Source organism: Lithobates pipiens, unplaced genomic scaffold, assembly GCF_037356315.1.
Source record: "Lithobates pipiens isolate NorthernLeopardFrog02 unplaced genomic scaffold, aLitPip1_a1.2 Scaffold_3, whole genome shotgun sequence".
Classification (NCBI taxonomy): domain Eukaryota; kingdom Metazoa; phylum Chordata; class Amphibia; order Anura; family Ranidae; genus Lithobates; species Lithobates pipiens.
Window position 1 is genome coordinate 248,786,048 of NW_027507790.1, and position 12,034 is coordinate 248,798,081.

General features: G+C 43.5%; 1 protein-coding gene across 2 annotated transcripts in view; it reads right to left on the reverse strand.

Moving 5' to 3' along the window:
* Positions 1-5,209: 5,209 nt before the first annotated feature.
* The window catches only part of SKA1 (spindle and kinetochore associated complex subunit 1), a 28,203-nt gene continuing 21,378 nt past the window's right edge, over positions 5,210-12,034 (reverse strand). For both annotated transcript variants that reach the window (XM_077463008.1, XM_077463007.1), the window contains exon 7: positions 5,210-8,122. In XM_077463008.1, the coding sequence (XP_077319134.1) occupies positions 7,974-8,122 (149 nt within the window). In that variant the 3' untranslated portion in view covers positions 5,210-7,973. The remainder of the gene's footprint in view (positions 8,123-12,034) is intronic.

The window sequence follows — 12,034 nt, forward strand, 5'->3', positions numbered from 1 at the left end:
GCTCCGAGAGGGCCACACCCAAACATCCAACCAGACCTGGTTCTGGCCTGTCATGTGCACCTCCCTGTTCACATGACCAGGCAGAACCTTCAAACATGGCCTGGCCAGATTGGTGTTAAGGCCTATCTACAAAATTAATCCTCAGAACCTTTATTGTCCCGAGACCAAAAACTAAATTTACAATGCGTGTGACATTTGATACCAAATGTCATCCGCTACACGCGCAATTGTCAGTTAAAGCGACGCAGTGCCGAATTGCAAAAAATACTCTAGTCAGGAAGGGGGCAAATCCTTCCGGGGCTGAAGTGGTCAAATGCTGCAATTTTACCAACCCATGATAGCTGGTTCTTCTGCATAGTTTGTAGATCTTTACTGACTGTCTAATGCCCCATACACACGGTCGGACATTCTGACCACAAAATCAGTCTGATTTTTTTCCGACGGATTTTGTCCGAAACTTGTGTTGCATACACACAGACACACAAAGTTGTCGGGAAATCCGATCGTTCTGAACGAGGTGACGCAAGACATGTACGTCGGGACTATAAACGGGCCAGTAGCCAAGAGCTTTCATCTCTTATTTTATTCTGAGCATGCGTGGCACTCTGTACGTCGGAATTGTCTACACACGATCGGAATTTATGCGTTTGTTTTTTTTTTGTTGGAAAATTTTAGATCCAGCTCTCAAACCTTGTGCCTCGGAAAATCCGATGGAAAAAGTCAGATGGAGCACACACATGGTCGGATTTTCGATCCGATCGCACATTTTCCGTCTGAAAATCCAACCGTGTGTATGGGGCATAAGAGCTTGGGAAAATTAGCTTCGTACAGTATGGAGTGGGGGTAAGCTAGTTGTATTCTTAGGCATGATATAGAATTTTCCTACCAATTGTATTCATATTTCAAACGTGAATTGTTAGAGAACCTTAGAGAGATTCATAGGTAGGTCATAGCATTGGTTGATTTTGCAGTATGATACATTTCCATACATTTCTAGTAATTTTTGGACTGCAGGTAACCGAAGATGTAGGATTGGTTAGTGTGAGAATAAGGTCATCGGCAAATAATATTATTTTATGTTCATATTGGCCTATTTCTATACCTTTGACATTTGTGTTTGCTCGTATACATTCTGCTAACAATTCCATTGCTAATGAAAAAATTAAAGGGGATAAAGGGCATCCTTGTCTGGTTCCATTAGTTATGTTGAAGCTCCTGGAGATTATTCCTGATGTATATAATTTTGCTGAGGGTTGCATATAGAGTGCCATTATTGCTGAGTGGATAAAAAAAAAAAACTGGATATGTATTTCCAGTGCATTCTATCGAATGCCTTTTCAGCATCTAAGGCTATTCGTTAGATTATTATCCATATGGTTGACTAGGTTCACCATCCGTCTGGTGCTATCTGGGGCTTGTCTTCCTTTGACAAAACCTACTTGGCCAGGGCCTAGAAGAGAGGAAGTAATGGTTATTAAACGATTAGCTAAAATTTTTGCGTCAGAGTTTAGAAGTGATATGGGAAAAATCGAAGGTTACGGTGCCAACGACTAAATAATGTATCCCAGTGCTGCACCTAAAATTAGTGGTATACTAATAATGCATGAAAAAGTGTGTATAAAGGGCGCTATCTGGATGAAACTATATACGTGATAAATTAATAATTCCGTATATAAATAGAAGTAACCAAAAAAAACACAAATTCCTCAATTTACATCAAAGTCCATAAATGTTTATATAGACAATTCTTCTATATATGCTCCAACACCGTGCTTCTAAAATATGTGTTCCAAATCTTCATACACAATAGTGCTTCACCCGAAGTGACTTTAAAATGCGCTCCCCAGAATTCCTCGCCCAACAAGTGACCATAAAGCATGTAATGTGGGAACCTCCTCAGTTCATAGGTCTATCTCCACATCTATTGTCACTCCTTCATGTGTGCATACCATACGGTATTCCTGATGACGCACACTTGAGCGTGAAATGCGTAGAGGAGAGGCTTGACACGCAAATTGAAAAGGAGCCCTCCACTTCCGCTGGGTGGTAGGTACGCATGCCGCTAGTCCCACAGCGGTGCGGGACCTGTTCTACAGACCCTCGAGTTGCTTTTGTGCCTTTCTGCATCCGAATGGACATATGTAAGTGCACCCTTTTAACCACTTCCCGACCGGTGCCCGCCGATGTACGTCGGCAGAATGGCATGGACAGACAGATGGGCGTACAGGTACGTCCCTTTAAAATTGCCGCCGTGCCATCGTGCGCCAGTCAGGACCTCTGTGAGTCCGATCGCGGGTCCTGTGGACTAGATCGCCGCCGGGATACCCGTGATCGTCTCACAGGGAGGAAGAATGGGGAGATGCTAAAGTAAATAAGCATCTCCCTGTTCTGCCTAGCAACAGTGACACTGATATCTGCGATTGGAGCAGACATCCGTGATGTGTAAAACACAGCCACGCCCCCCACAGTTAGCAACACACCCCTAGGACAGAGGAAAAAAAAAAATGTGTTTAACCCTATATGATGTTGCTCTTGCAGCCAGAGAATAAAGCAGGGTTTGTATGAGTTACTGCAGTCTCTAATGCCGTGTACACACAACCGGACTTTTCGAAGGACTAGGTCCAACAGTTTTCACAACAGACTTTCTGATTGAACGGACTTGGACACACACAACCACACCAAAGTCCGACGGATTCAAAAGTGATGACGTACGGCTGAACTAGAAGAAGAAAATTCATAGCCAGTAGCCAATAGCGTCGGTTTTTGTACGTCGGACTTGCATACACACCGATTTCTCGGTCCGGCGGGAAAATTTTAAACATGTTCTATTTCTAAAGTCAGCCGGATTTTTGGCAAGCAATGGTCCGATGGAGCCCACACACGATCGAATTGTCCAACGGACTCGTTCCGTCGGACCTTTGCTGTCAAAAATTCTGGTCGTGTGTACGCGGCATAACACACTGGTAGAAGCTGACAGTATGCAGCAATTTCAGTATAGGAAAGAAGCCTGCACAACTGAAGGGAAGGCTGGAGCTTAGATTTAAGTTAGCATCAGGAGTCAGAGGCCACCTGATATATCTGACCGTTACTACATTGTCAATTACATGACATCATATATTGGAGGTAGATTTACTAAAGGCAAATACTGCGCACTTTGCAAGTGCAGTTACCCCGGAGAGTAGTAAATGAGGGGTAGCTTTGCGGACATACATCATTCAATCAAAAATGCAGTTTTCCTGGCACGCGATTGGGTATTCTATGCAAAGCAAATCTTCGCCTCACGTTCACCAAGCTCTGGAGCAACTGCATTTGCAAAGTGCAGTCTATTTGCCTTTAGTAAATTAACCGTATTGTCTCCTAACTCCTACCTGTGCATAATAATGCAAAATAGCAGACAGCTTGTACCAGACAGACTGCATTCTGATCCATGTATCGAATCTACACTTTGGAATGCGTTTGGAGATCCAAGCAGCCGGCTTACCCATCACTGATTTGAACAGGTTTTCTACCTGAAACACCTGTGCAGGTGAAGACAGCCGCTCACAGGTGTACAGATATGAACCCCTGCGTGAATGAGGCCTTAAAGTGGTTGCTGATTTAACCCCCCCCCCCCCCCTTCTCCTTTTCTTCCCCTCTTTCTTTCCTTGATCTGGCTTTTTTCTTTTACTCTCTACAATCTGTGTTAATTTATATTATGAATACCAAGGCTTATTAGCCAGAACCATTTCACTACTAGAGAAGAGGAGTCAAGCTGTGGGCGATATCCATTGGGCTGACTTCATACCCGTGTTTATGACTGTCCCTGGATTGTGAATTCTCATGTTGTTCACTGCGTTTTGTATGAAAATGTTAATAAATATATTTTTAACACTAAAGTGGTTGTAAAGATATGCATTTAAAAAAATAAAAAACATGTTACACTTACCTGCTCTGTTTAGCCCCGGTTTCGTTCCTGGCTCCCCTTCTTCATCAAGTGCCCCCACAGAGAGCCGCTTTCCATGGGGGCACGCGTCCTACAGCTGCATCCATTGACACAGACAGCAGGACTCGGCCCTGCAGCACTGGATTTAATCTACATCAATCTATCCAGTGAGGACAGAAACAGCGGCTGGAGTTGCTGGGTTTGTGTACGTTGCTGGAATGGATGGGTTCAGGTAAGAAAAGGGGGGGGGGGGGGCACGGCTATAGCTAAGGTGTTTCACCTAAATGCATAGACTGCATTAAAGCGGAGTTCCACCCAAAAGTGGATCTTCGGCTCATTTGTCTACTTTCCCCCTCTGGTGCCACAATTAGCACCTTTCGGGGGGAGGGGGGACAGGACACCTATATTTGTGCTCACTTCCGGGAATCTGGGCCGTAGCCTGTGACATCACCGCAGGGCTCCCCCCTCCTCTCCCATCGCCAGGCCAGTAGCAGAGAGGAGCCTCTCGCATGCACAGTAGGGTTCCCGGCGTGAAGCAGTAAGGCTACACTGCCAAGTACCCTTACCCACAACGGCAGCCGACAGCTGATGTAAACATCAGCTGTGGTGACAACGTCGCTGGACTCCAGGACAGGTAAGTGTCCGATTATTAAATCTTTTACATTATTTTTTGGGCGGAACACCGATTTAAGATGAAAAACCCAAGAGACTTTACAACCACTTTAAGCTTATAAAATAAAAGCTAGAAGCTGATTGGTTGCCATGTGCAGTCGCTCTAGGATTCTGTCTGCTTTTGATAAATTCCCCTCATTGTGAGCATGGAACATAACCTGTATTCAGACTTTATGGATTATCTATTGCTCTTTGCACTTTATCGAGTTTATCACATGCTCTTGAGTCATGCTTTTTATAACAGATAATGGCAAGTATGTAACAGTTCAAAGGATCAATAGCTCATGCGGCTAAAATTACATTCACAGTTCCATTCATCTGCAAAAAAAATTAAAAATGTTAGCTTGGTGAAGAGCATTACAAACATATTACAGAAAGTAATTCATTAGATACATATGTAAACAGTGTCTGTATATTCTGGGAAAACATTTTAAGTGAAATTATAGTTTTTTTTTTTTTTTTTTTTTAAATGTTCCTTTGATATACACATGCATGTGATCAGCTTGATGCAAATAATGTAAGGAATAACAGTGCCCCATAGAGGAAATTCCATTCACTGTCTCCAATGACTCAGTCTTGATCCCCCCTAAAAAAAATACAACAACAACAACCAGAGAAACATAAAAAATACCGTTTATTAAAAAGACGCAACAAATACATTTCTTATATATTTTTCTTTTTTAAAGAAAAAACTTGAAAAAGAGACCCAAACAATTCACAAACGACACAGATAACTGTAATGTGTAGAATTTAGGTGAAATGATATTACTTGAATACTTTATTTGAAATGAATATTTATACTTTCAGCAAGTAAACATTTAGAATTATAGTACAGATAACAAGAACATTTCATGTGACATTTTAGGAAGCTTTCCATGCCGTGTGACTGTTTCACGCACAGATTTACCTGTTAGCCCTTGTACACACGGTCGGAGATTCCGACGGAATGTGTCCTATCGGACCGTTTTGTCGGATATTTGTGTGTGGTATGCATCGGACTGTTTCCAACTTGTCCGTAAAATTTTCTGACAAAATGCTCCGATCGGACATACTCCGATCATGTGTAGCCTACTCTGACAGACAAAGTGCCACGCATGCTCAGATCAAATTCCTAGACCAAAGCTATTGGCTACTAGCCTGAACGTAGTCCCGTCCTAACGAAATAACATCATCACGTTATGTACAATCGGATTTTCTTACAACTTTGTCCGACCGTGTGTATGCAACAGTTTCGGACAAAATCCGTTTGGTTGTCAGAATGTCCAACCATGTGTACAAGGGCTTAGGGGGATTCTTTAAACCAGTGGGGTGCAGCACATACACCATATTACCAAAAGTAATGGGACGCCTGCCTTTACATGCACATGAATTCTAATGGTATCCCAGTCTTAGTCTGTAGGGTTCTATATTGAGTTGGCCCACCCTTTGCAGCTATAACAGCTTCAACTCTTCTACGAACATTGTCCAGAAGGTTTAGGAGTGCGTCTATGGGAATGTTTGACCATTCTTCCAGAAGAGCATTTGTGTTGGACGAGAAGGCCTGGCTCGCAGTCTCTACTCTAATTCATCCCCAAGGCATTCTACCGGGGTGAGGTCAGGACTCTGCGCAGGCCAGTCAAGTTCCTCCACCCCAAACTCGCTCATCCATGTCTTTATGGACCTTGCTTTGTGCACTGGTCCAAATCATTTGGTGGAGGGGGGATTATGGTACGGGGTCGTTTTTCAGGAGTTGGTCTTGGCCCCTTAATTCCAGTGATGGGAACTCTTAAGGAGTCAGCATACCAAGACATTTTGGACACGCTCCGAGTTTGGGGGTGGCCCCTTCCTGTTCCAATATGACTGCGCACCAGTGCACAAACCAAGGTCCATAAAGACATGGATAAGTGAGGTTGGGGTGGAGGAACTTGACTGGCCTGCACAGAATCCTGACCTCAACCCAATCGAACACCTTTGGGTTGAATTAGAACGGAGACTGCGAGCCAGGCCTTCTCATCAAACATCAGTACCTGACCTCACAAATGCGCTTTTGAAAGAATGGTCAAACATTCCCATAGACACACTCCTAAACCTTGTGGACATTCTTTCCAGAAGAGTTGAAGCTGTTATAGCTGCAAAGGGTGGGCCAACTCAATATTGAACCCTACTGACCAAGACTGGGGTGCCATTAAAGTTCAGGTGTGTGTAAAGGCTGGTGTCCCAATACTTTTGGTAATATAGCGTACATTTAATGGGTGGCATTTTGTGAACTTGCGTTGCAGCCTATTCATTTTCAAGGGGATGTCAAATCACCCCAATGCACCAAAGAAGCCTCACCACCACATAGGAATGGTTCTCATGTGTTGATTGTGGCATGCTGCAATGAGAGTGTGTTTGGGAATGTGCATTGTGGTACCATTCAAAATTAAAAACTCACCACAACACCAATTGTACCTTACATGTGTGTTGTAGAAATGTGCACCTAGCTGCAACGCTTTGATGTGAAGCCAGCCTTAGTGGCTCCCCTATATTAGGGAATTTGATTAGCATCCCAGCTACAGAACTGCAGGGATTGATTAGCCATGTACGGGCCACATGGTAAAGATGTAGTATGACAACACCGCATGTAATTCACACAGGAATCGCGGCATATTTCTGTGTTAATTACATGCGGCGTCTTATGGGGTGAGATTTAAACCATGAATTGATATGGCTCAAATCGCACCACATTTCCACCAAACTCGTGCAGGACCCTTTTTTTGTCCCCATCAGAATTGGATCACATGGCTGTTCACATCCATCCAATCCGATTGTGTGTGCTGATCTCTGGGGGCCTGGTCTGTGTTGGATCGGATGTGGCAGGAGGCAGAGGATCCCCGCCTGCAGACTACCAAAGAGGAGAGGCGAGTGTGCAAGGACATCAGACATCCCCTCCTCCCCATCATCAGACTGAACTCTCCCTAAAGGCTTAAGTGAGCAGGCAACTTGGGTAGGGGGGCAGATCCACTTTGCACTTTGGAGGGGGAAGATCTGAAATGAGGGGGAAGCTCTGCTGATTTTACCATTCAATCGTGTGCAAGCAAAAATGTTTTTTTATTTTCCTTACACGTCCCCCTCAGACCTACAGCGACTTTACTTCCAAGTGCACTTGTAATGCAAAGTGGATTTGCCTTTAGTAAATAAACCCCAAAGGCTCTGACCCTTCACTGCTCTGAAACAAAACATTTAGGTAGATTTAGGTTCAGAATGTGCAATCAGTAAGTACTGAAACTTTTATATTGACTGCCAGGGAGCCAAAGGATTGTCTCGGCAAGGTTTCCTTTTAATTAGTACGATTCAATAAATGTTTATGACTTCCTGATAGGAAGAATTTGAATAGTTCCTGGTGCTTTTTTTTGGGCGATTAACAGATAACATATCGCACTACTCCTTTACCGCGCATCTCCCGCATTCTATGGCAATGTCGCAGGATGTTCAGCATTCCATGGAATCTTTTATCCACCTTCTGCTGGGTGAATTCTTTGATATCTTGATCTACAATAAAAAACTGACCTGGGGGGAGATAAATAAAGACGGATTAGATTACAATTTATTATGTGTTCTGTGTGCATTTATGTAACGGGCTAGGAGGAATCTGAAAATACTCCTGTGGCTTAGGCAGAAAAGAAAGGAGACCTCTTGGGGTCCCCCCCACACACTTCTTTGCCTGCCAGAACTTTTGCTGCTTAACCACTTCCCGACCGGCGCACAACGATGTAGGTCAGCAGAATGGCACGGGCAGGCAAATTGGCGTAGAGGTACGTCCATTTGTATTTGCCACTCTGCCATTGTGTGCGCGCCGCCGGCCGGGACTCCCGTGAGTCCGGTTGCGGGTCCTGCGGACTCAATAGCCGCAGAGATACCCGCGATCGTGTCACGGGGAGATGCCGATGTAAACAGCATCTCCCCGTTCTGCCTAGCAACAAGTGACACTGAAAAATGTGTCATAAATGTCCGATGTGTCCACCATAATGTCGCAGTCACAATAAAAAATTTTTTATAAATAAATCGCTGATCGCCACTATTACTAGTAAAAAAAAAAAAAAAAAAAAAAAAAAAAGACGATTTCATCTATATTGGACTCTGTTGGAATTTAAATGTCTATATAATTACACATTGGGTGTTCACTATTTTGTTTTATATTTTTTTGTTTTTCTTTTTTCGTTGTTCACTGTGATCAATTATCCTATAACCCTTATTCTTTAGGACTGGGGGTAATAGGTCTAATTTTGCACATTATTATTGAAATTTTGTCTAATGTTTTTTACTTCATTGAATTTTATGTGGGTTTATGATTTAGAGCACCTTACTCAATTTTTCATAGTAAAAAAAAATGCCATAAAACTATCCCCTATTTTGTAAACGCTATAAATTTTGCTCAAACCAATCAATTTTTTTTACCAAAAATATGTAGAAGAATACTTATCAGCCTAAACTGAAGGAAAAAAAAAATTTGTTTTTTTTATATATTTTTGGGGGATATTTATTATAGTAAAAAATAATGCGTTTTTTTTCAAAATTGTCGCTCTATTTTTGTTTATAGCGCAAAAAATAAAAACCGCAGGAGTGATCAAATACCACCAAAAGATTTTGTGGGAAAAAAACAATGTCAATTTTTTTTGGGAGCCACGTTGCATGTCCGCGCAATTGTCAGTTAAAGCAACACAGTGCCAAAGCGCAAAAAGTCAGCAAAATGGTCCGGTCTGAAAGTGGTTAGAGTGGTTGTAAACCCTTACAACACACTTTGACCTACAGGTAAGCCTAGATTAGGAGATATTTCTTGGACCTACAGGTAAGCCTTAAACCAACACGGTTTAGGAGATATTTGTTGAAATACGGGCACCGCTGTCTACGGCACATGCGCCATAGACAGCGGCGCGCAGGCGCACTGATCGCGACACCGTCAACGACGAAGATGCCGCGCGTGTTGGCTCCCGTGCGCATGCGCGCCAGTAACGCCACCGCGGCGTCGCCAAATGACAGCGGCGGAGCAGCGAGACCCCACCGAGAAGATGGATGCGCCGGACTACAAGGGACAGCGGTGACTTCGCTGGCTCCTGTGTCAGGAAAGTGACACATAATGGACTACTATGCGATGCATAGTAGCCCATTATGCTTTGCCTTTGCAGGGAATGAAAGAGGAAGTAAACTCATCAGGGTTTACTTCCTCTTTAACCAGTTGCCAACTGTCCTATATCACATTTACTTCTACAGGGCGGCAGCTCTGCACCAGATCACATAGATATACGTGATCCTGTACTTCCCGGGTATCGGACGCCGGGTTGCACAGCAGCAGCTCGTTCCTGCTGTGAATCTACCCAGCGCAGACCCGATGTCTGCCGGCACCCGCTGATCATACTGTACACAGGCAGAACGACGATCTATGTAAACAGGGCGGATTGCTGTGTAAATCCCCCGGAGCCGATGTGGTTAAAGAGACTGTCAACCAAGACTGTTCACAGTAAAGTAATAGGACCTCTTGAATGTTCCCATCCCACCCACTTACAAATTCTTCCATGAGCTTGTCTGACACTGAATCCAACCAAGGAGTCTGAGCCCTGTGTAAGCTCTATGGAAGATCGTGTCCACGCTTACAAGTTTCTTGCTGTCTCCATCATCCACTAATCTCTACATAGTAAGGACCACTACTTATAAGTAAAACAAAAAAAAAAAAAAGGCAAAACATTATTATTTTTTTATTTTGGATAGAGTAAGGGAGGGTCATAATCCAGTTTTTTCTTTTTTTCCCCATGTGTCCCATTGGGGAGATTTCTGTAAATCTCTGCACGGTTTAGGGGATATTTACCATATACACTTGCGCCAAATTCAACGACGCATGCGCACTAAAGAAAAGGCACGTTCATGCCCTTCCTGTTCTGGAAGTGAAAGGAAATCCCCCCCCAATGTCACCAGAACTAGTGTCCTTATTGGAAGATTTCTCCTCTATTACGGTTCTAGACACAATCCAAACAAAAAAGTTTAGCCTTTAGTTATACTTTAAGGTTTACAAATGTATTAGGATGGACAGAGGACTCCCTGACAGATGGTGAGACATCTGCCAAGCCCTAAGCTTCTTTCAAATTTAGTGACTGTCCGTCTGTGTAAAGTAAGGTGCAGAGCCAACACTTCACTTGCACCAACATTTTTGTAAAAAGTTAATTTGCTGCAAAATGTGCGGGCATGCATTTTCAGCACGCTAGTACATTACAGCTAGGCGTTTTTGGTGCAGTTTTAACGCACCAAAAACACGTCAACTGCGCCACACTCATAAGGCATTTAGGGGGGCATTTATTAAAATGCACCTATTAACGCGCATTAAAGAGGAAGTAAACCCTAATGGGTTTTACTTCCTCTTTGTTCCCCTGCAAAGTGAAAGCATAATGTGCTAGTATGCATCGCCTACTAGCCCATTATGTCACGCTTACCTACAAAGCCCGCAATGTCCCTGCATGGTGGCCGCATCTATCTTCACCCCTCTTCTTTCCCGGGGCCGTGGACTCCGGCTCTGCGACTGTGCCGGAGTCACGGGAGCCAACGATCACGGCTCAGGCCCTACAGAAAGGGCTTGAAAGTGCCTTTTCTTTAGTGCTCATGTGCCATTGAATTTGGCGCAAGAGTTTATGGTAAATATCTCCTAAACCGTGCAGGTTTAGGAGATATTTGCAGTACCTACAGGTAAGTCTTATTATAGGCTTACCTGTAGGTAAAAGTGGTGTGTGTAAGGGTTTACAACTACTTTATTGCTACAGGCGCGTTTGATAAGCATCAGTATTTTGAGCAAGTGTGAACAAGCCCTTAGGTTCTATATCTGCTGTAAATAAAACAGAGCCACAGAAATATAAAGAAATGATTGACCTGGTCACAACCACTGTCCTCTAAGCCCAGCTCTGGGAAACTAACATTATCCTTGGGTTGCGCCTGCATTGCAAGGGTTAGCTGCTCGTTTAGTCTATGGGAGAGGAGGCATACCTTTACTTACTTGATCCTCCCTCCAGCAGATAACCCTCCTATAAGGTCCAGTGGTGGTATGTCTCTTGTCATCCTTACAATGCACTTGCTTTGATGTCAGGCTCTTAGAGCGTCGGGGTGAAGACGCTGCAGGGGCCGGTCTAGCAGTGGATGAATTAGATTAGTAAATCTGCTTTTCAGTACCTCCTGGAGCTAAACTGCTCCCGCATTGCAAGGGATAATTTTATAGTTTGCCCCAGATTTGGGCTTTAAAAATGAGCAGTCTCGGGCCAATGACAATATGTAGGTGTGAGCAAACTTTAGCACTATAAAAGAAAACAAAAAAAAAAAAACACTATGATAGGGTTAGGGTAGTGCGTGATTTATTCCATCAGGTGTTTTTTTTTTTTGCTTTGTACTTTATTTGAAGTGTACAAAGTGTACACGTCATTCATGGCACTGTACAGCAGAGCGATG